General features: G+C 41.0%; 1 protein-coding gene and 1 pseudogene across 15 annotated transcripts in view; one reads left to right on the top strand and one right to left on the bottom strand.

Moving 5' to 3' along the window:
* Positions 1-4,646: 4,646 nt before the first annotated feature.
* The window catches only part of C2CD5 (C2 calcium dependent domain containing 5), a 104,112-nt gene continuing 84,688 nt past the window's right edge, over positions 4,647-24,070 (top strand). For 14 of the 15 annotated variants that reach the window (XM_066264735.1, XM_066264729.1, XM_066264721.1 and 11 more), the window contains exons 1-3: positions 4,647-4,781; positions 4,938-5,056; positions 20,092-20,178. In XM_066264735.1, coding sequence (XP_066120832.1) covers positions 4,967-5,056; positions 20,092-20,178 — 177 coding nt within the window. In that variant the 5' untranslated portion in view covers positions 4,647-4,781; positions 4,938-4,966. Of the gene's footprint in view, positions 4,808-4,937; positions 5,057-20,091; positions 20,179-24,070 lie in introns of all 15 variants that reach the window. The other variant, XM_066264693.1, reaches the window with a different exon arrangement.
* On the bottom strand, positions 9,772-9,910 carry LOC136321452 (U2 spliceosomal RNA; annotated as a pseudogene).

The following is a 24,070-nucleotide window of genomic DNA, read 5'->3' as shown; positions in this document are numbered from 1 at the left end:
CCTTTCTATACATATTTCCCAGTATATTTGCCAACTCATGACTGCTCTGGTTTGGAACTTGGGAATCTCAGGTGGAGACCATCACAGGCATGCTGTTCAACCTGCTGACTGAAAAAGTCAAGTAATCAGATCCTCACTCCGTAGAGAACCACAGCCTCGCCCTGAAGCCCCTCCACTCTGACCAGGTTATACAGTGATCAGCTGGTATTCTTAATGCAAAAGACCATGGAGTCCAAGGATCCAGGGAAGATGGTTTTAGCCCTTCAAGTGTTCACAGAAGTGTTCCAGGAAGCGCCGCAGACAAAGAAGCTGCAGTGAGAGATGATGCATTCAACCATTCTGGTGATTCTGGAGGACCTCAAGCCAGTGCTGATGGCCCTCATGCACTTCATTGTGAAGCTGGGCCAGCACAACTACTTGGCCCTGCCTCAGGGGAACTCAATCATCGACTACATCAAGCTTAGCAAGTGTGACTACTCAAATGAAACGGACATCCAACTATGTTCCAAAATCCTACAGATGGTCTCCTCACCCAAACTGCTCACTTGGGCATTTGGTCCCAGCAACACCTTCGTCTTCGTGCCTGAGTTGGGCAGGGCAGTCACAGAAGTGGCTCTGAAGACCTGCTCCCTGGGTGGGATTCCGTACCTCAGTAGCTTTTCCATCAAGTCTACCGAGTTGATCTCCTACAAAAACTCCTGACACGTCTTGTGATGTTTTCCTGGAAGCCCTACAGGGAAAAGGAGTTTGGGGCAAGCTCTCTAAAGCTACTATCTGCCCTGCCCTACATCCTCTCACCTCCCTGCACCGCAATATCACCATCACCTATAATGTGGGCTGGCTGTAAATGAAGGCAATCCTCCAGATGTTGAAGACACTGGTTGATCACACTCAGCAGAACCTGAATCAAGAGGAGTAGGAAGACATGCTGCTCCAGTTTTTATGTGAGATAGTAGTGGCCAGTGAGAATAACAGCTGGCTGAAGAGCCTCATCAGAGTCGTAGAAGATGATAATTTCAGCGATGATGACAACGATAAGGCTTTCCTATGCAAAGTCTTTGGCTGCAGCCTGCGGACCTCAAGCCATGAGCAGTGGTAGCTAAGCCAAAGAGAGATAGTTTCATGGAATGCCTGTAAAAGGAGGACAGGATATTAAATATAGACAACCTTGAGGAGTTTAACCTGGAAGGGGTGAAGAAATATTAAAAGAAACATTTTAGGAAGTCAGAAAAGAGAAAGCAAAGTAGCAAATGTATATGTTAATTGTTACATTTAACTCCATAAGCATTTGTTGATCATATGAAGGGCACAGGGCAAGGAACTGAGAATTGAGAGATGAATAGGAAACAGTCCTTCCCCTTAAGGCAGGGGTCTCAAACTCGCGGCCCGCCGAACAATTTTGTGCGGCCCGCAGACTAATCCACAAAATTCAAAATATTTTGGATAAAATTAAGTAAGCCTAGGTGTCTACTTGTATTTTTCATTTCTCTAGCATCCTAGCTAGATATTAGCTTAGTTAACAGCAGTTGTGATGCAAACTAGTTTCTGGTCGTTTTGTGACAGAGTAAACTGCATGTACGATTGTGCTTGTTGTACTGATTTTTTTTTGTTTTCAACTGCAGTGAGAAAAGGGTTGCGTAACAGTTGCCTTTTGTAGACCTAGTGCGGCCCGCCGAATGGCTGTGATCTTGCTCTGCGGCCCACATGCTGAGTTGAGTTTGAGACCCCTGCCTTAAGGTGTTCAAAATTTAATAAGGGAGAGAAAGACAGATCAATAATTATGTATAAGGACACTGTTAGATTTAATGATAGCAGAGCCATGGTAGTGGACAGTATGTTTACTAGAAAAAAGACCACAGAAGCCATTAAAGTAACATTTAAACTGAGTTACGAATTCTTAAGTATTTGTCAGGATGACTATGAGACAGGTATCTCAGATAGAGAGTAAACCATAGCTTATTGGAAAACTACATGGCCTGTAAAGATCATAGGTTCTTGGAATCACAACGTTTAGATCTAAATCCTGCCAATATTACCAGTTCCATGACTTGGGGTTATCATCATACCTTTGTAAAGCCTCAAATTCCTCATCTATAAAATAAAGGCTGATAATTACCACCTCATAGGATTTTATGGAGGCTTAAAAGCTGTGAAGCACTGAATTTAGTAGCTGGTACACAGCAAATAATCAACATGTTAACTTTTATTATTACTGTAGGATCTAAATAAAATGCAAAAAGAGTAACGAGGTATAAAGCTAAAGAAAATAATAAAAAACTAGATCATGAGAGAACTGTCACAAAAGTCAGCATTGTTTCCAGCATTAATTTAAACAAACTAGTACAATTATTAGAAAACAAACTGAAGGCTTAATTCAACTAAAAAAAAAAGTCTTCAGTAAGTATCTTAAAAATAATCTGTTGATGATGTCTAAAGAAGCAGGTACATATAAGTACTTGACAGGCTACTAATTAGGAGGCTGAGATTGTTAACCTCTGGTCAATTTGCAAATATTTTACATTGCATCATGTTGTAATACAGTGCATTACTTCCCACCAAGCTTGTTGTTAAACTTCAGTTTTCTAATATTTGTCCTTACACATTTTGGTATTTAAAAAAATGAAGTATAGTAATTCCTTGATTTTAGTAAAAAGACTATTTCAACTCTACCACCAAAACACACCAAAGTTAACCTATCACTTAGTGTAGCAGACCTTGAGAGTTTGGTAAGGACATTAAAGGGTGGAGTTAAGACTCCACAAAAAACTGTAGGTGAAGCTAAGGAAATCTGCATGAGGCCTCTATCCTTTTGTTAGTTTTCAGGGGTAGTCAACCTTTTTATACCTACCGCCCACTTTTGAATCTCTGTTATAGTAAAATTTTCTAACCACCCACCAGTTCCACAGGTGATTTACAAAGTAGGGAAGAAACTTTACTTTATAAAATTTATAAAGCAGAGTTACAGCAAGTTAAAGCATATAATAATAATTACTTACCAAGTACTTTATGTTGAATTTTCACTAAGTTTGGCAGAATAGATCTTTATAAAACAACTTACTATAGTTAAATCTATCTTTTTATTTATACTTTGGTTGCTCTGCAACCTCCCACCATGAAAGCTGGAAGTGGGCGGTAGGGACCAGGTTGACTACCACTGGTTTAAATGAACAAAGATTTCTCTAGTCCAGGGGTTGGGAACCTATGGCTCATTGAGAGCCAGACGTGGCTCTTTTGATGGCTGCATTTGGCTCATAGACAAATCTTTAATAAAAAAATAATAATAATGTAAAAATATAAAACATTCTCATGTATTACAATCCATTCATTTCCTACCACTCATGTTCACGGTTGCGGGTGGCTGGAGCCAATCACAGCTGTCCTCCAGGACAACACCAAATTTTTATTGGATAATGCGTAAGGTACACGGGTCATTGTATGGCTCTCATGGAATTACATTTTAAAATGTGTGGCGTTCATGGCTCTCTCAGCCAAAAAGGTTACTGACCCCTGCTCTAGTCCCAAAGTCAGCGATTTATTTTTTAAGGAAGACTTTTTTTCTTTTTTTGGAAGGTTCAAGTTCTCACTTATGTGAAAAATATTCCCTCTGCAAAAGAATTTTTTCTTTTGCCTTGAAAAGATAATTGGGAGTCACCGCTGCCTGAAGTAGTTAATTTAACCTGATGTTTTTGAAGTTACGATTATTACCCTGATACCTTCATTTAGGAATTTCTCATTCCTGATGGATTCAGTGGTATATTCTTTATACTGAATTGTTAATGATGATTTTGTATGTGATACAGCATGCACTGTTAAGGTTGTTTTTGTACTTGGTATGGAGTGATTTGTGCTACATACATCCTGTGCGTGTTCCTCAATTCCTCAATTTCCCTACTCCTTTTTTGACGGTCTGGGCCTATAGATTATGCAATTTAGTATATATATGTATACTAATATATATATATATATAGTCCTGACCTGCCAGCCACGGCAGTCTTGTCTTTAGGCTCGTAGACACTAAGCACACTGAGAAAATCTATGAGGGCAGGGTAAATTCTTTCAGGCATGGTTTTGGATTTCACAGTTGTTGCCTTTGTTGTTTGGTTTTCTGCCCAAGACCTACTGTAACACCTGTTACCCGAGACACAGTACAGGTGTATGCGACTGAATAAAAAATGTGAGTCAACTGCCTGATATTCGCCGAAATTTCTTACCCTATTTCTTATAAAACCGTCACCTTTCTAGGTAGATAGTAGCTAAGCTGCTGATACAAAGCACCAACGGGCCGTTCAAGGCAGACTGAAACCGCTCCTCCAGCAGTCTGCTGTCGCAGCCGGGATGGCAGCGGCCGGCCCGGCCCGGAGCGGCACCTACCCCGCCCAGGCTGAGAGCTGGTTTCCTCCGGGGACGAAGCAGCGCCCTGACTCACAGCCCAGACTCGATGGATGATGCAGGGCTCACTCCATTTTCCCTGCCCTCCAGCTTCCAAATCCGCCCCCCCTCCTCCCTCTTACCTTCACAGCGCGGATTTTCCTTCTTCCCTGCCGAGGGGGCCGAGCGCCGAATAATCGATGCTGCCTCCACACCGAGAGAGCCGCCATGTTGGGGGAGGAGGATCGTTAGGAACGGCGGCAGAAGCTCTGCGGGATGTTGACAGGCTCTGGCTTCTCTAGCCAGCCCTGCGGGATCGGGACAGAGGAGCCCACCATGGCGACTCCCCCGGCTGCCTCTCCGGAATGAGGCCTCAGCTTTTGCGCCAGACTGCTCCTTGCATCCCCTCTGCCGTCAGTTGCCCCGCGCGCCCTCTGCCGTCAGTTGCCCCGCGCGCCCCCTGCGGTCAGTTGCTCCGCGCGCCTCCGCGGCGCGCCGCTCTCCGCGCGTTCCCGCCCCTCCCCGCCAGGCTGGGCGCTCGGCGCAGAATCTCTTGTTTGTTTCTGCAGGAGCTTAAGGAGAGGCCCAAGCCAAGACCATGCCTGGGAAGCTGAAGGTGAAAATCGTGGCCGGACGCCATTTGCCAGTGATGGACCGAGCTAGTGATCTGACAGATGCCTTTGTGGAGGTTGGTGCAAGGTCCTGCTGCTTAAAACACACGGGGCGCCAAGCCCTGTGAAGGGTCCTACCCATCTCGGCCCCAGCCCCTCAGCCGACTCCCCTCGCGACCGTCCCGTGTGCTTGTCCAACCCTCCCTGGGGGGCTGTCTGCCGGGACTACAGCCCCTGTGACGGGTGCGCGGCTTGCACGCAGTGCCGCGCCGGAGGCTGTTACTGCTCTGCGTGCTGGGGTGACCCTGATTTCAGGGCTCATAACAGGCCACCTGCCAGTAAGGCTATCCCAAGGCGTGGCCGTGGGGCCGCCGAAACACGCACGCACACACACGCATGCACACACCCTTCGGGTGGGGAGAGGTGGCTCTTCACGCTAGAGTGATGGAAATGCTGTTTAGGAATGTATATATTTACCATGCGTTTGGGCGCCTGGAGACCTACGAAGCTAGGAGATCCACTCTTTACCGTAGTCTTTTCTGAATCATCAGTGTAAATTCTACAACCGTGTACACGGTTGTGACACTTTCTGCTCTTGTCTGGACTGGTAGGTCTGATGAGCTGTTTCAGGGTAATTTTAGTGCCTTGGGATAGGAAGTCAATTAAGTGCCATAGAATTGCAAAATTACCTTTTAAATTTAACAATTAGTTTACAACCCATGCAAATTATCGTAGGCTTAGGGCTTGGAGAGTAATAACCCAGGGTATAAAAGAAGCCAAGTAAAAATTGTAATAAAACTTGACAAGATGAGCCAGAGGATTAGAACAATAATCTTTGGCATATTAATGTAGAGAATTGATAGATACATGATGATATATAGCTTGATTTTATCACAATATAAAATATTCTTGATGTTCCACGAAGGTTCTCTAACCCAGTAACCGCAGTTTTGCCTTGGTGATTTTTAAACCTCAACTTAATTTGAGAAATAGTTACCGAGTGATCTTGGGTCAGATGTTAAATAATAGGGACACAGATATATATAGTCTTTGCTTTCAGGTAGCGCAGAGACTGTCTCACAGTTTAGATTAATGACTAATATCATGTATTGAGTCTTTTTATTACTAGGTCTGTGCTAAGTACTTTTTAATTCCTAGTCCTCAAAAGAGTCCTGCTATTGTATTTTTATTCCATATTACAATTAAACTAACTGAGGCCTAGGGACAGTAAATAATTTGGGTAAGGTTACTTAATCTTGTAAATCTCAGTAACTTTGTTGTCATCTTTTTTCTTTTTTTTTTTTTCAGAGACAGAGAGAGTCAGAGAGAGGGATAGACAGAAACAGACAGGAACAGAGAGAGATGAGAAGCATCAATCATTAGTTTTTTGTTGAGACACTTTAGTTGTCCATTGATTGCTTTCTCATATGTGCCTTGACTGTGGGGCTATAGCAGACCGAGTAACCCCTTGCTTGAGCCAGCGACCTTGGGTCCAAGCTGGTGAGCTTTGCTCAAACCAGATGAGACTGCGCTCAAGCTGGTGACCTTGGGGTCTCGAACCTGGGTCCTCCGCATCCCAGTCCGACGCTCTATCCACTGCACCACCGCCCGGTCAGGCTTGTCTGTTATCTTAATGACTGTGCTAGTACTGCCTCTCCAAGCAAGATGATGAGTGTTGTTACAGAATGTGGAAACTTAATTCTGTCCAAAAGTTTAGGGAAACTTCCTAAGATTAGTGACATTTGAGCTGGGTCTTGAGGGCCACCCAGGATTTTTACCACGCAGAGGGAACCTCAAAGGCACAGAATGGGATACATGGTATGTGTAGGAAGTTTGAGATGTGTCTAACCTAAAAGAGGATGTGTGGGTGGTTGAGGTCATGAGTGATAAGGCTTAAAAGGTAGATGGAGCCAACCCTCATTTTCTATACTAAAGAAAATTTTCTTTATTCTGTAAGCAGGGGGGCTTTTAAGAAGAAATGAAATAAGATCATTTCTGTATTAGGTTGCTTCTGTCTAGGATGACTTGAATGATAGACTGGACACATGAGAGATGAGGCAAGGACAGTGGCGAAGACAGTAAAATTAGGCAATTTATGTGCTCTGGTGGCAATGGAATGGATTAAAAGAGAAAGATTTGAGGGGCACTTCTTTTTTTTCTTTTTTTTTTTTAAATGAAAATGTCCATGTTTATTTATTTTTTATTTATTTATTTTTTTGTATTTTTCTGAAGCTGGAAACGGGGAGGCAGTCAGACAGACTCCCGCATGCGCCCGACCGGGATCTACCCGGCACGCCCACCAGGGGGCGATGCTCTGCCCATCCGGGGTGTCACTCTGTCGCGACCAGAGCCACTCTAGCGCCTGGGGCAGAGGCCAAGGAGCCATCCCCAGCACCCGGGTCATCTTTTTGCTCCAATGGAGCCTTGGCTGCGGGAGGGGAAGAGAGAGACAGAGAGGAAGGAGGGGGAGGTGGAGAAGCAGATGGGCGCCTCTCCTGTGTGCCCTGGCCGGGGATCGAACCCGGGATTTCTGCACGCCAGGCTGACGCTCTACCACTGAGCCAACCGGCCAGGGCCAATGAGGGGCATTTCTTAGGTAAAACTTCAGGTTTTGGTAACAAATGGCTTTTGTTGGTGAGGGAGGGGTTGGATTCAAGGGTGACTCATTAATTCCTTCTTTCATCAGATATGTAGTTTCTGAGCGCCCCCTATATGCCAGGACCCTTGTTAGTTACTGGTCTAGCCAATGCATATACAATGGTGAACAAAACAGATGTGGTTCCTGTTTTTATGAACCTTATATTTTGGTGGAACAGACAGACATTAAAAAATTACAAAATTAATAAATACATAATTACAAGTTGTGATGAGTGCCATGAAAGAAAACAATAGGAAGAGAATAACAACAGTACATCTACTGTACTTTAGGTTGAGTAATCAGGGCAGGCCTCTGGGGAAGTGTTAACTAGGCAAAGACTTGCTGGATGCGAAGGAGGTGCTAGCAGCTCAGGGAGTGGATATGTGAATATATAGGGGAGTTTAGAGCAAGAGAGGCTTAGCAGAAGGAAGATCCTGAGGACACTTGCTTTATTGTAGGAAGTGAAGAAGGTGTGTGTGGTTGATATGTTGTAAGTGAAGAGGAGTGTGTATAAGATAAAGTTGGAGAGTTAGCCAATCTTGCAGGATCTTAGAGGCCATGGTTAGGAGACTGGATTTTATTCTAAATTCAATGGAAAGCAGTTGTAAAGATGAGCACTTTTGTTGTCTGGGGAATGGACTGAAGAGGTGAAAGCTAAGTAGGCAACTAGTTAGATGATTCTATAATATGTAGTTCAAAAAAGAGGTGATAATGAAGAAAAGTGGGTAGATTCCAGACATGCTTTGAAGATAGACTCTAGAGGATTTGTTGGTAGATTTGAGTAGGGAACCAGGGAAAGGGAGACTAAAAGATGATACCTAGATTTCTGGAGCTATGGGGTAATTTCCGAGACTCCATGGGTTTGCCAGAGATTGACTGAGTGATTGGAGACTCACTTTCCATCTGGGCATTTAGATTTGAGATGTCTTTGGACCTTCAGTTGGAGTTGTCAAGGAGAAATTTGGGTTTGTTAGAACAGTGTCAAAACAGAGGTATGAAATAGAAAGGAGCTCACACAGGCCAGTGCTTCTCAGCTTTGTGAGACCCAGTGTCCCTTTGATATAGCAGGTATTTTGAAATCCACCTTTTACTATCTTGGCATGGTATCTATAGCTAATATAATCTATGTATGCTTACAGTTAAAAATTCAATATAATACTCTAACTGTAATAAGACAGAGAAATAAAATTATATTTTCCTATATATTGCAATAAGGAAGTACTTGTTTGTGACCACAGTAGAAGATAGGAAGTAATCAGATTGAGTCCATGAGTATTTATTGATCCTTTGCATGTATCAAATAGTGTACTGGATATCGTACAGTGTTCTGGGGAGACAGCAAACAAGATATTTTAGTCGTGGAACCTACATTTTAGTGGGAGAAAGAAGTTCAATAAAGAAGATAATTAAATAAAAGATAAAGTATGTCTGATGGTGAGAAGTGCCCCATGTGGAGAAAAAATACAGCAGGGCTGCAGGATAGGGGAGTGCCTGATGTATAAGATCACATCATTGCTCTTTGGACAGTGGGACAGATATGTAGTTTTGGCATCTCAGGCTTTCTTGCCATTGACTTTATGTTTTTCCAAAGTAGTCAATTTACAGGAAAAAAGAGATTTGTCCCTTAATGTACATGATGGTTGTATTTCTTGGTAATTATGTATATTAAAACCCCATTACACTACTTTTATTTGTAAAACTGAGTTAGGTTCTGAATAATTTTTTCATCTATGTGACTATCTGGTGGAACATTTGAATGTCATGGTATGATACAAGTGTTCCTTGTTGGGGACTATCTTGCATTGCAGGATGCTACCATCCTTGGCCTTCCTCATTAAATAATACTACTATTTGTCCCCCAAAGATCCCCAGACATTTCTCAAGTTTCCTTAGAAATTGGTTCTGTGCATTTTGCAAATCTCTTAACTTGGGAGGAGGGGAGAAAGAAGAGGGATAGATCCTTGAAAAACTTGACCTAAGTATTTTAATAGAAATGGAGGACTAGGGAAAGGAAACTGAGATTGTCAGCCAGTGAGCAGGCGATAAATCAGGAAAGTACTATCTCAGAAGACAAGAGAGGAAGTTTCTGGGAAGAGAAATCTCTCAGTTGTTCAGTTGTTCAGCATCGAGAGATCAGACTGAGTTGGGCAACACGGAGATTGTTAATGATCCTGACTAGAGTAGTATTGATAATAATGACAGAAGCCCATCCTCTAGTGTAGTGGTCCCCAACCTTTTAAACTGATAAGAACAGATCCTACACTTGATCTTAGCCAAAAGGCCGAGAAGCAATGGTCCCCAAACTTTTGGGCCACGGAACGGTTTAATGTCAGAAAATATTTTCACGGACCGGCCTTTAGGGTGGGATGGATAAATGTATCGTGACCGAGACAAGCATCAAGAGTGAGTCTTAAACGGATGTAACAAAGGGAATCTGGTCATTTAAAAAAAATAAAATATCGTTCAGACTTAAATATAAATAAAACGGAAATAATGTAAGTTATTTATTCTTTCTCTGCGGACCGGTACCAAATGGCCCACAGACCGGTACCGGTCCGTGGCCAGGGGGTTGGGGACCACTGCTCTAGTGAGCTAAAAAGAGGGTTAAAGTACGTGGAAAGTGAGGAAGTAGGAGTCGTATGAGTAGGCAACTGTTTCAGGAAATATGGCTATGAAGGGGGGAGGAGAAATATTTGGGTGAGTACAAAGCTCTTAGTACTTTTGTTTTTTGACAGAGGCAGTGAGAGAGACTGAGAGAGGGACCAATAGGGAAAGACAGACAGGAAGAGAGAGAGATGAGAAGCATCAATTCTTCACTGTGGCACCTTAGTTGTTCATTGATTGCTTTCTCATATGTGCCTTGACTGGGCGGGGGGCTGGGGGGGAGCTATAGCAGAGCAAGTGACCTCTTGTTCAAGCTAGCAACCTTGGGCTCTAGCCAGCGACCTTGGGCTTCAAGCCAGTGACCATGGGATCATATCTATGATCCATACTCAAGCCAGAGACCTTGCACTTAGTACTTAAAAAAAATGTTAGCAGATAATAGAACATATTAGTGTACTAATAGGAATAATCCAGCAGAAAGGGAAAGATTAATGCAGGAAAAAAGGGATAATGAAGGATTATAATTTAATAAAGGGAAATTGTGTGATGTAGACTATCAGTACAATATAAGCTCATAGGAGAGGGACATAATGAAGCCTGAGCTGGTGATGAGAAGTCTTTGTGCTGAGTTTGAAGAATGGTAAAATTTCCACAGGTAGAAGGAAAAATGGGTATTTTTTAGATGAATATGAAAAACTTGGTAAAAGCAAAGGCAAGGTAGAGCATATGTAATTGAAGTTAGGATTCTTGTTAAATATAAGAAGAATCCTGGGTCTGAGAAATCAGACTCTTTCTCACAAACAGTATCCTGACTTGTTTCCAGCTAAATACTAACTGACCTTATGCCTCTTCTGGGCTCTGGGGCTGCAGGCTGGGGCTTTGTTCCTGGGGCTCAGGACTCTCCCCTCTCTGCTAAATTCACTTCCCACCACGCGAGCCTCTCCAGGCTGCTGTTTACTCCGTTCACTCCGGGGAGCTGGGCAGCCCTCTCCGCTTTTCCGTTTTTCCTACCAGTCTCGGTGTGGCTTCTTCAGTGTTCCTTGGTTGAAGAGTCCTCTTAATTTAGTCCAAAGTTGGTTTTTCCAGATGATAGTTCTTAAAATTAGTTTGTAATCCACTTTGATTCTGGGAGGTAGATGTTGGTACTTCCACCTACTCCAGCACCATCTTGTCTTCCCTTGTTAAATATAAGTGGAAAATAAAATTTGGCTAGGTAGGCAGGGACACAGACTACTGAGTAGTCTGAAGGCTAGGAGAAGAAGTCTGTGCAGTAGCAGTTCTCTTAACCAGTTTCCACTCATTTTCTAATTACAGTCCCAGGGTACAGTCCCCAGAATGCTGTATTTCTTCTGTAAGCACATTCTTCATAGCCCGTACAGTAAGATTATTCTCCAGTGTGCCTGCTTCTCTCACCAGTTGGCTGGTGTACTTTACCAAGAGGCAGTTGTTTATGCCAACTCTATTATTTTATTTTAGCTTATTTAAACCTTATATAAATCAGTGAAGTATGTGTAAAATAAGCTGATGATGCTACAGAAGGACTTATGGACACAGTCTCTAAAAACTACTCTTGAATCAGATGAAGATTGTTAAAAATTTAGGATTCTTTTTTTAAATTTTTATTTACTGATTTTAGAGAAGGGGGAGTGAGAGAGAGAGAGAGAGAGAGAGAGAGAGAAAGAAACATGAATCTGTTCCTGTATGTGCCCCGATTGGGGATTGAACCTGCAACCTCTGCATGTTGTGATAATGCTCTAACCAACAGAGCTATTCCACCAGGGTAAAAATCTAGGATTTTATGTTACAGGCAATTTTAAATTCTACCACCACATTTTAAAGAAATCCAAATTGTCAATTACAAATGATACATTATGGGTGTGATTTATGCAAAAAATGATGATGTACAACTCTAAAGAATGGTCCCTTAGTCTTATATTAAAAGAATGAGCCCACCCTGGCCAATTGGCTCAGTGGTAGAGTGTCGGCCCGTGGAAGCCCGAGGTTCAATTGCCAGTCGGGGCACACAGGAGAAGTGCCCATCTGCTTCTCCACCCTTCCCCCTCTCTTTCTTCTCTCTCTCTCTTCCCTTCCCTCAGCCAAGGCTCCCCTGGAGCAAAGTTGGCCCTGGGTGCTGAGAACAGCTCCATGCCTCCTCCCCAAGCGCTAGAATGGTTCTGGCCTAATGGTGCAACAGCCCAGAGGGGCAGAGCATCACCCCCTGGTAGGCATGCCAGTTGGATCCTGGTCTGGCGCATGTGGGAGTCTGACTGCTTCTCCACTTCTCACTTAGGAAAAATACAAAAAAAAAAAAAAAAAAAAAAAAAAGAGAATGGGTCCTTACTCTTATATTAAAAGGTAGAGGAATGAATATTTATGTTTTATCTTAATGTTTACTCTTTGTCTCATTTTTAATGATTCTCTGATTTAACCAAGTTTTTTGATTAATCAATCAGTTGAGGGAATTTCTACAATATATGATGTGAGGAGTCTGGGAAGCCAGTGAAGACCAAGTAATATTTAAAGATGCTAATTATTCTTGCAAGAATCTCAAGGGTGAATGGGCTGGATTTCTGTACAAGGGAAGTATTAATGGGAATATATGGCAGTTTGATGTGCGTATTCCAAACTGTTCTGCTAAAGTACATCATCAGTTTGTGTTTATCCAGGAGCCTTTGAGGGAACAGGGAGAGGAGAGGAAAAGACATTAATATTAAATGAGTATTTTCTATGTATCAGACATTTTGCCATGTGTTTCCTTGTGTTGTCTCATGTAATGCTCACAGCAACCCTCTTTTTCAGAGGAAGAAGCAGCCTTAAAATAACAGGTTAAATAACTTTCTCAAGGTAATTTAGTTAATGAGAGGGTAAAGAGAATGCTTGTCCTTTACTAGGGAATCTCATTAAAATCCCTGATGTTCTTTAATTAAGTTGTAAGGCATTCACTTAACTGCTGAGTAGTAAACTCTCCTTTGAATTAAATAAGAATGAATGGACTGTGATTCTTTAGTAGAAGGGGAATCTTCACAATGTTGGCTAAATACACACTCTAGCCTTTTTCTTTTTCTAAAATCTTGGGTTTTGTTTGTTTAATGCAGTGTAGGGATGATCATATCTTTAGTATATCTAGAATGAACAGTTGACCAATAAAAAGGGGGAAGGGGGAGTATAATATAGTGGCATAAAACTGAAAGGGGTTTTAAATTATAACCCTTAAATACATTTGGCTTTTGAATGGTTTTATAAATCCTAACTACATTTTACTTCAAATAAAGCAGTGTTTAGTTAAATAAGACATTAAATATTTCTTTGATACTTTGAATATTGAAATGTAATAAAAATTGAATTGGTAAATGAGCAGTAACCTCTACTCTTCCTAAGTTTCTTTTTACCCCTTAGGTTTCTTTTTTTAAATTGAATTTATTGGGGTGACACTGGTTCACAAAATCATACAACTCAGTAGAACATCACCTGCATACCACATCATTTGCCTGTTGCCCAAAGCAGTCTCTTTGCATCCCCATTGCTCCCTCTTGGCTTCCACCTACCCCCTCTTCATCTCTAGCTATGACCACGCTGTCGTTTTTGTGTATGTGATTATCTATCTATCTATCTATATTTTTTGCTTAATCCCTTTACCTTCTTTCATCCAGCCTGTCAACCCCTCTTCCCTTTGACAGCTGTTTATCTGTACCATGTATCCGTTTTCTATTTTATTCATTATATTATTGTGTACATTAGATTTCACATATAAATGAGATCATATAGCACTTGTCTTTCTCTGCCTGGCTTATTTCACTGACAATAATAATCTCCAGATCCATCCATGCTGTTGCAGAAGGTAAGATTTCCTCCTTTTTTTTAAGGCCAAGCAGGATTCCACTATGTAAATGTACCACAGTTCTATTTGTCCAGTCATCTACTGATGGGCACTTAGGCTGTTTCCAGATCTTAGCTAGTGTAAATAATGCTGCAGTGAACATAGCAGTGCATATATTCTTTTGAATTAATATTTCAGGTTTCTCTGTGTATATTCCTAGAAGTGAAATCACTGGGTCAAAAGGCATTTTCATTTTTAATTTTTTGAGGGAACTTCACACTGTTTTCCGGAGTGACCACAGCATTCTGCATTCCCACCAGCAGTGCATGAGTGTTTCCTTTTCTCCACATCCTCACCAGCACTTGTTACTTGTTGACTTATGAATTAGAGCCATTCTGACAGGTGTGAGTTGATATCTCATTGTGGTTTTAATTTGCATCTCCCTGATGATTGAGCATTTTTTAATATGTCTACTGGCCATCCATATGTTCCCTTTGGAGAAGTGTCTATTCATGTCCTTTGCTGATTTCTTTCTTAATTAGGTTGTTTGTTCTCCCATTAAATTTCATTTCTTTAATATTTGGGATTTAAAAATATTTTAGAAAATTACACAAGAAATACCTAAACAGCTCCCATTACAAAAGATTTGAATATTCAGAAGTAAAACTTAGAAATTTCTTACTTCTTTCTTGGTACCCTATACGGTATTGCCTACTCCTTGTCAGTCCCTTTTTCAGAGATAATTGCTGTCACGTATTCTACTGCTTGTTCTTTTCACTTATTTCACTGACAGTTTCCCATGACAGTACATATAATTGATTCCATTCTTTGGTAGGGTTCTTTAGTTATTTATTTAGTCACTTTTCTATTGAATGACTGTTTAGTTTTTTGTACATTTTTGAGGGAGGAGGCCTTATATGAAAGTATTTCTTTAGAATAAAATTCTGGAAGTAGATCAGAATTCTGTAATTCAAATCAAAATAAAATTTTTGCCCTGGCTGGTTGGCTCAGCGGTAGAGCGTCGGCCTAGCGTGCGGAGGACCCGGGTTCGATTCCCGGCCAGGGCACACAGGAGAAGCGCCCATTTGCTTCTCCACCCCTCCACCGCGCTTTCCTCTCTGTCTCTCTCTTCCCCTCCCGCAGCCAAGGCTCCATTGGAGCAAAGATGGCCCGGGCGCTGGGGATGGCTCTGTGGCCTCTGCCTCAGGCGCTAGAGTGGCTCTGGTCGCAACATGGCGACGCCCAGGATGGGCAGATTATCACCCCCTGGTGGGCAGAGCGTCGCCCCATGGTGTGCGTGCCGGGTGGATCCCGGTCGGGCGCATGCGGGAGTCTGACTGTCTCTCCCCGTTTCCAGCTTCAGAAAAAAAAAATAATTAAAAAAAATAAATAAATAAATAAAATTTTTGTCATTTGGATTTTATTTTAAAAATAATACACTTAAAAATAGGTAATATATGTGCATGGTTCAAAATCCAAAATCTACAAAATGAGTCAGCCTCTTATTGCCTTTCTTTTTTTCTTTTTGTATTTTTCCGAAGCTAGAAATGGGGAGGCAGTCAGACAGACTCCTGCATACGCCCAACCGGGATCCACCCAGCATGCCCACCAGGGGGCGATGCTCTGCCCATCTGGGGCGTTGCTCTGCCGCAATCAGAGCCATTCTAGCGCCCGAGGCAGAGGCCACAGAGCCAACCTCAGCACCTGGGCAAACTTTGCTCCAATGGAGCCTTGGCTGTGGGAGGGGAAGAGAGAGACAGAGAGGAAGGAGAGGGGAGGGGTGGAGAAGCAGATGGGCGCTTCTCCTGTGTGCCCTGGCCGGGAATCGAACCCGGGACTCCTGCACGCCAGGCTAACGCTCTACCACTGAGCCAACCGGCCAGGGCTTATTGCCTTTCTTTTAACACAGCAGTCTGTTCTATTCTTTGTAGTGGCCACTGTTAACATTTCTTGTGTATCTTACTAGAGACAATCACTATTTAAATTATGCCATACACACTGTTCTGCAGTAGACAGCTGTATCTTGGACATTGTTCCATACCAGTGCTTGGAGAACTGCTTCATTCATCTATTTAGTATGTATTATGTGGCTTTACATACTTAATTTACCCAGTTCCAAACTAATGGATATATAGGTTGTTTCCAATCTTTTTCTACTATAATGCTGCTTATATATACACTGTATATCCATTGTACACCTGAATTTAAAGGATATAGACTTTTAAATTTTTGATTTATGTTCTCAAACTATAGTCTGTAGATATTGTTATAATTTACACTCACAGCAGCAGAGTTTGAACCTCACACTGTTTTCACACTTTTTGATCTGCACCAACCTGATAATTAAAAATGTTGGTTTAGTTTGCATTTTTTTTAGTGTGAATAAGGTTGATCATCTCTTGACATATGTAAGACATCTATGTATTTTTCCATTTCTTTGAATTGTCTATTCATGTTGGTTTGTTGATCTTTTTCTTACTGGTTTGAAGGAACTCATTAAAAATTGAATATGTTATTGGCCCTGGCTGGGAAACTCAGTTGGTTATAGCATTGTCCCAATAGGCCAAGATTGTGGGTTTAATTCCCAGTTAGGGCACATACAAGAAGCAACCATTCAATAAACGCACCACTACATGAAACAACAAATCAATATTTCTCTCTCTCTTCCTCCCTCCCACCCTCACTCTGTCTATCTTTAGAACCAATCAGTAAATTTAAAAAATGAAAAAATAAATGAAAATTGAGTAAGTTAGCTTTTTGCAATGTATTTGGTAAATACTTTTACTCAGTTTCTTATTTATCTTTTTTATTTTTTTTATTTTTCTGAAGTGAGAAGTGGAGAGGCAGAGAGACAGCCGTCCGCATGCGCCTGACCTGGATCCACCCAGCATGCCCACCAGGGGGTGATACTCTGCCCATCTGAGCTATTGCTCCGCTGCACCTGGAGCCATTCTAGCACCTGAGGCAGAGGCCATGGTACCATCCTCAGCTCCTGGGCCAACTTTGTTCCAATGGAGCCTTGGCTGCGGAGGGGAAAAGAGAGACAGTGAGAAAGGAGAGGCAGAAGGCTGGAGAAGCAGATGAGTGCTTCTCCTGTGTGTCCTGACCGGGAATCAAACCCAGGGCATCCACACACTGGGCCAATGCTCTACTGCTGAGCCAACTGGCCAGGGCCTTCTTATTTATCTTTGATTTTATAAAATTTCTTATCATGCAAGAAGTTATTATTTTTATGTAATTTTAAAGTTTATTTTGTTTTAAAATTTTATTTATTGATTTTAGAGAGGAAGGTAGAGAGCAAGAGAGAAAGACATCGATCTGTTCCTGTATGTGCCCTGACCTGGGATTGAACCCACAGCCTTTGTGCATTGGGACAATGGTCCAACCAACCACACTAGTGCTTTATGTAATTTCTTAAAACCTTTCTTAGCCCTGGCCAGGTGGCTCAGTTGGTTGGAGCATTGTCCCGGAGTACAGAGGTTGCGGGCTCGATTCCCTGGTCAAGGCGCATGTAGGAGCAGCTTGATGTTCCTGTCTCTCTCTCCCTTCCTTTCTCAAAACAAAAAGCAAAAAAAACTCCCAAAACTTTTTTATTCTCTAACCAAACTGCCTAGGTACCACATAGTTGCTCTTCCTGATAATTCCAATTGATTGGTATAATAACCAGAAAAATATGCAGAAGATAAAAGATAGTTTTGGATATCTTGCTTTTGGAAAAATTTCTGGACTGATTAAACATTAATATCTATAAATATTATAATACCAAAAGTAGGATTGTAGGTCAAAAAGGAAAGGATGTTTTCTAGATTATCTGATCAAACCTATATTTCCTAATTACCTTCAGTGTGCACAAGCTCTGGTGGTTACTGTGATAGAAGGGATATAACCTGTAGTGAATTCTGAGTTTAGGAAAGGTACTATGGTGATAACTGGTAGAATTAAGGAAGAATTAGATTAAATTTAGGAAAGGTGAGGCAATCTAGGAAATAGTGTGTTCGTAAAGTCATGGTGCACTATTGACCGGTCACAGGGAAGCAACAAAAGACGATAGAAATTTGAAATCTGCACCAAATAAAAGGAAAACCCTCCCAGTTTCTGTAGGATGATGTGGCAGCATGTGCGCATGCGCAGATGATGATGTAACACCGTGTATACAGCAGAGCAGCCCACGGCCATGCCAGTCGAGATATGGATGGTACAGAGGAAAGTTCAGTGTGTTCTGTGGCTTGCTAAATTTGAATCCGTGACCAAAGTGCAATGTGAATATCGGCGAGTTTATAACAAAGCGACACCACATAGGAATAACATTACTCAGTGGGATAAGCAGTTGAAGGAAACTGGCAGTTTGGTGGAGACACCCCGTTCTGGTAGGCCATCAGTCAGTGACGAGTCTGTAGAGGCTGTATGGGATAGCTACCTAAGGAGCCTTAAAAAATCTGTGCATGTGTGTGCTTGACAGTTGCACCTAAGCAAGACTACAGTTCATAAGGTGTTAAAGAAACATCTCTGTTTTACGGGGTACAAATTGCGGCTGTTGCACACTATCAAACCAGCGGATAGACCCACACGATGCACGTTTGCTATAGATATGCTTCATGAGATCGACAGTGATGCAAGATTTTTGCAGAAGATTGTGTTTAGCCATGAGGCGACCTTCCATATCTGTGGACATGTTCATTGCCATAACGTCTGAATATGGGCTGCTGAACATCCTCATGTCTACGTTGAGTACGAACGTAATACCCCTAAAGTGAACATGTGGTGTGGCCTGATGCAAGATAAGGTGATAGGCCCATTTTTTTTCACGGCGCAGTCTGTGACAACAAAGTCCTATCTTGATATGTTGGAATTGTATGCAGTGCCACAATTTCCAGAAGGTGTCATCTTTCAACAGGACGACGCTCCTCCACACTGTGCCACCATTGTTCGTGAGTTTCTGGATAGAACATTCCTCCGGCAGTGGATAGGCAGGGGTTCTGTCAAGCCATGGCCACCACAATTCCCAGATCTGACGCCCTTAGACTTTTACTTTTGGGGTTATGTGAAGCAACATGTGTACATTGAATGTATCAACGACATTAATCACTTAAAACTGAGAATCACAGACGTTATTCACTGTTACACCAGACGTCCTTAACCGTGTGTGGCAAGAACTTCACTATTGTTTGGATGTGTATAGGGCAACAAGTGGAGCCCACATCGAACTGCACTGAATAGGTATGAAACTGGGAGAGTTTTCCTTTTATTTGGTGCAGATTTCACATTTCTATCGTCTTTTGTTGCTTTCCCATGACCGGAGTGCACCATGACTTTATGGACACACTGTAGTTGCCTTAGCTGTTTTGCTTCTAAACTTCCTGACCACTTCTCAAGTCATCTGAGGCTTCACAATCTCAATTTTTGGCTGGAAACAAGTCCCAGATATTCAGCCTGCTTTCCACCACCTTCATTTCCTTCTTATTTACTTATTTTTGGATCTTTGTGATTTCGTGTTTGCCAAGAATGCTATGAAATAAGATAGTCTCCCTCTCCAAACCCTTTCGTTGTCCCTAAAGATGAGAACATAAAATCCTTAATAACCATAGTTTATTGCTGATCATGTGAGGTGTGCACACAGATAAGAAATTTAAAACTATATATGGGGAAGTTAGAAAATACAACCAGGATATATTACTGAATTCTTGTAATAATGGGCTGTACTTTTGGATTCCCTTGCAAGATGGTAAGAGAAAGCTAGCCTTTCACCTCCTCATTTTAGTTTTGCTTATCCTCTACCCTTAAAACTTTCTTTTTCTCTGAGCTGTTTTGCTTTCTTCATACTGACATAGTGGTGTATGTTTTAATTTTCTTGTGGAGCTAGTCATGCACAAGAGTAGGTTATCCCGTGTACCAGGTGTAGTCTTATGAATTTACCTGGAACCATCCATACTTTCTTCTTTTTGGCTCAGGGTAAAGTTGTCTTTTTTCTCCCTCCAAAGTTAATTTTTCCATTGCTTGGCTGATAGTAAACTTTATTTGTATTCACATATTTAATTATTTCTTATTTGTTTTAGGTAAAATTTGGTAATACCACCTTTAAAACAGATGTTTATCTCAAGTCCCTCAACCCCCAGTGGAACTCGGAATGGTTTAAATTTGAGGTAAGTATTTAAATGTCAGTATTTTTAGTATGGTTTTTTTTGAGGTGATCCTTTCCACAGGAATGATATGAAATCCTTTGATTTCAGGTATACTAGTTTTCCTATATCATAAAAATATATATTTTATTAATATTGACATTTTAAAAATTATGTTACAGTTATAAATATATGAATAGGAGCCTGACCTGTGGTGGTGCAGTGGATTGAGTGCTGGCCTTAAATGCTGAGGTCCCTAGTACAAAACCCTGGACTTCCCTGGTTAAGGCACATACAACAAGCAACCAGTGAAGAGCTAGAGTGAAGCAACTACTTCTCGTTCCACACCCACTTCTCTCTCTGTAAAATCAATAAATAGAATCCTAATATATATATATTTATATATATGAATAGGAAAACCCAGATTAAAAAAGTATTATATTATATAGTAATTCTCTCTGAATTTTAGCATATATCAGAAATCACTTAAGAACAATGTACAAATTTTTTAAAATTTGTTAAATTGTGGTAAAAATATATATCACAAATATTGCCATTTTAACCATTTTTAAGTGTACAAGTCAATATCAATTATATTCACAGTGTTGTACAACCATCACCACTGTTTGCAAAACTTTTCCTCACTCTACAGAAAAATTACTCATTTAGCAGTAACTCCCAACACTCCTCTCCCCAGCCCCTGGTATGTTCTAATTCTCTTTTTTTTAAATTTCCTTATCTTAGACATTTTATGTAAGTGGAATCATAAGTATTTATCCTTTTGCATCTGGCTTCTTTTACTTAGCAGAATTTTTCAGGGATCATCTATGTTGTAGCATCTATTAGAATTTTATTCCTTTCTGTGTTTGAATAATATTTCATTATATATATATATATTCCATATTCTATTAATACCATTTATCTGTTGGTGGACACTTGAGTTGTTCTGCCTTTTGGCTATTGTGAATAATGCTCAGTGAAGCATTAGTGTGAAAGTATCTGAATCCTTCTTTAAAGTTCTTTTGGGTATATACCTAGAAATGGAATATCTGGGTCATCTGGTGAATCCCACGTTTAGCTTTCTGAGGAACTGCCAAGCTATTTTGCACAGTGGCTATGCCATTTTACATTCCCACCAACATGTATAAGAGTTCTAATTTTTCCATATCCTTTTAAGCACTTGTTATTATTATTTTTTTAACATGAGCCATCCTAGTAAGTCTGAAGTGATACTTATAGTATAATTTTAACGTACATTTTTATTATGACTAACTTATGATTTCAGCTCAGCAAGCCTTGTTTAAATTTTTCCTACTAAATAGGGTTCCCACACTAAATTCCAGTGTGTGGAGGGATCCCTCCATACCAACAAACAATTCTTAGATACTGACAGTATTTCATTCTGACACTGTCTAGCTGGGGATAGCATCCAATTCCACAGGGAAAGGGCCAGTTCCACCAGACTGCCCTCCAGATCAGACACCAGCCATATGCTCATGCTCTTTACCTGTGCTTCTGACCAACCAGCTAGATCTGCTTACAGAACTCAGAGAAACATGTCACTAGGTTATCAATTTATTATAAATAATATTAAAGGATATGAATTAATACCCAAATGAAGAAATACATAATATGAGGTTCAGATCAAAGGAGCTTCTGTCCTTGTGGAGTGCGGGGCCCAGCACTGTGGCATGTAGAAGCTGTCTGGTTCTCCAACGCGGAAGCTCTTCGTAGAAAACACAATGAGCTGTTCTCTGGGGTTTTATGGAGACTTTGTTACATAGTCATGATTGATTTTGTAATTGGCCATTGGCAGTTGTACTCAATCTTCAGTCCCATTACCTACTGAAGAATTTGGGACTGAAAGTTCCGAACACTTAATCACTTGGTTGGTTCTCCTGGCAGCCAGCCCCCACTCTTGAGTAGGGTCCAAAAGTCATCGCATTAACATAGTAACTTCATCACTCTCAACACTTAGGAAATGTGTTTTCCTAAACACATTTCCAAACAGAGGTTTTGGAAGCCATGAACCAGAAACTGTGTATGAAGACCAAATATCTTATAAATCACAATATTGCACCCACCATATCTAGCTCCACCTAATGACTTAGGCTTATATCTCATTGGTTGCAGCAGAGGCTAGGAGAAGTAGTCTTTTGGCTCAGTTTCTTTCTGTGCAGCTAATATTTTTTAAAACTAAAACATTTTTGAGAAACTTTTAATTCATTAAAATTAATTTCTGAATGCTCTGGCCAGTTGTACAATGGATAGAGTGTCGTCAAGGAGCGCTGAGGCTGTTCTTTTTATCCCCAGGTCACTGGCTTGATCCTGGAGTCTCTTGCTGGATCCTGGCGTCCCTGGCTTGATCCAAGGGCACTGGTTCAATCCTGAGGGTGCCAGCTCAAAACTGAGGTTACCAGTTGGAGCCCCCATCAGGGCTCGATTCTGAGGGCACCAGTTAGAGCCCAGGTCAGGGCACATATGAGAAAAAAATCAGTGGGTGCACAGCTAATGGAACACTAGTTGATGCTTCACTCTCTCCCCCCTTTCTCCTTCTCTTTCCCCTCTCTCCTTTCTTTTCTCTCAAAAAGTAAAATTAATTCCTGGACTTCTCTATTTAAATTATTCTACTCTGTATGGATCATGAATTATTTCTAGTCACTTAGTTAGCTGAGTCCTATAATGCCATGGAAGGGATACCTCAGGGTCCTATGACATAAGATGTTAGTACTCATAGGTGAATCAGTTTACACAAAATGTACACAAAAAATGTTATTAATGTAATTAGAAATTGGAAAGATATCTTTGGAGGAATGGTTAGTTTATGATTCTTTTCCTTTCATGAAGTGGATAAATAATGCAGTAGTGGTAGAGAGAATACCATCGATGACAGATGATTCAGAATGGATTGGAATGCCTGACCTGTGGTGGTGCAGTGGATAAAGCATCGACCTGGAACACTGAGGTCACTGGTTCAGAACCCTGGACTTGCCTGGTCAAGGCACATATGGGAGTTGATGCTTCCTGCTCTTCCCTCCCTTCTCTCTCTAACCTTACCCCTCTCCTCTCCCTAAAATGAATAAATAAAATCTTAAAAAATGCAGAATGGATTGGAATATAAAGCTATTATTTTATTTTAATATTTTATTAGTGGAAACTTTCAAATATGCACAAGTAGATGGACTAGTATATTAAGCTGCTTATTTGTCACCTACCTTTACCTTTACCTTTACCTTTACCTTTACCTTTACTTACCAAAGTTGTTTACATTCTGGTATTGCTGCTTTATCTGTTACCAACGCTTACTTTTTTTGGGGGGATTGCAGGGATATATTAAGGTGAAGTTAAAATATTAGGCATTTTTATCCATAAATTTAAAATCATGTCTGCCTTAGAAACACCCCTTTTTTAAGACAAATCATAAAGTTATGTACTTTAATTCTTACAATAATCTTCAGAAGCTGGGTTCATAGCCTAAAATCAATAAGAATTAAACAGAGGCTGGAAAAAGGCATAATATTTCATAGTTAAGTTTAAAAAATTTAACCAAAGTATTAGGATTGAAGAGATATCACTTGATTAAAGCATATATAAGGAAGATATTGAGATTTTAGTTAACTACAAATTCAATCTTAGACTCATTAACACTGTGGTATATCTGCTATAACAACAAATGGTCATAAACTGCATTTAAAAAGTATAGTCTTTTAGTTACAGGAAATAATCCTTTTGTATTCTGTCCTAGTGTTCCATCTAGCCACTATATTTTTTTAATCTTTTTTTAATTTATTCATTATAGAGAGGGGAGAGAGAGAGAGAGAGGGAAGGGGGGAGGAGCAGGAAGCATCAACTCCCATATGTGCCTTGACCAGACAAGCCCAGGGTTTTGAACCGCCAACCTCAGCGTTTCCAGGTT

Source organism: Saccopteryx bilineata, chromosome 1 (genome assembly GCF_036850765.1).
Source record: "Saccopteryx bilineata isolate mSacBil1 chromosome 1, mSacBil1_pri_phased_curated, whole genome shotgun sequence".
NCBI lineage: Eukaryota > Metazoa > Chordata > Mammalia > Chiroptera > Emballonuridae > Saccopteryx > Saccopteryx bilineata.
This window is presented reverse-complemented; position numbering and strand designations above follow the sequence as displayed.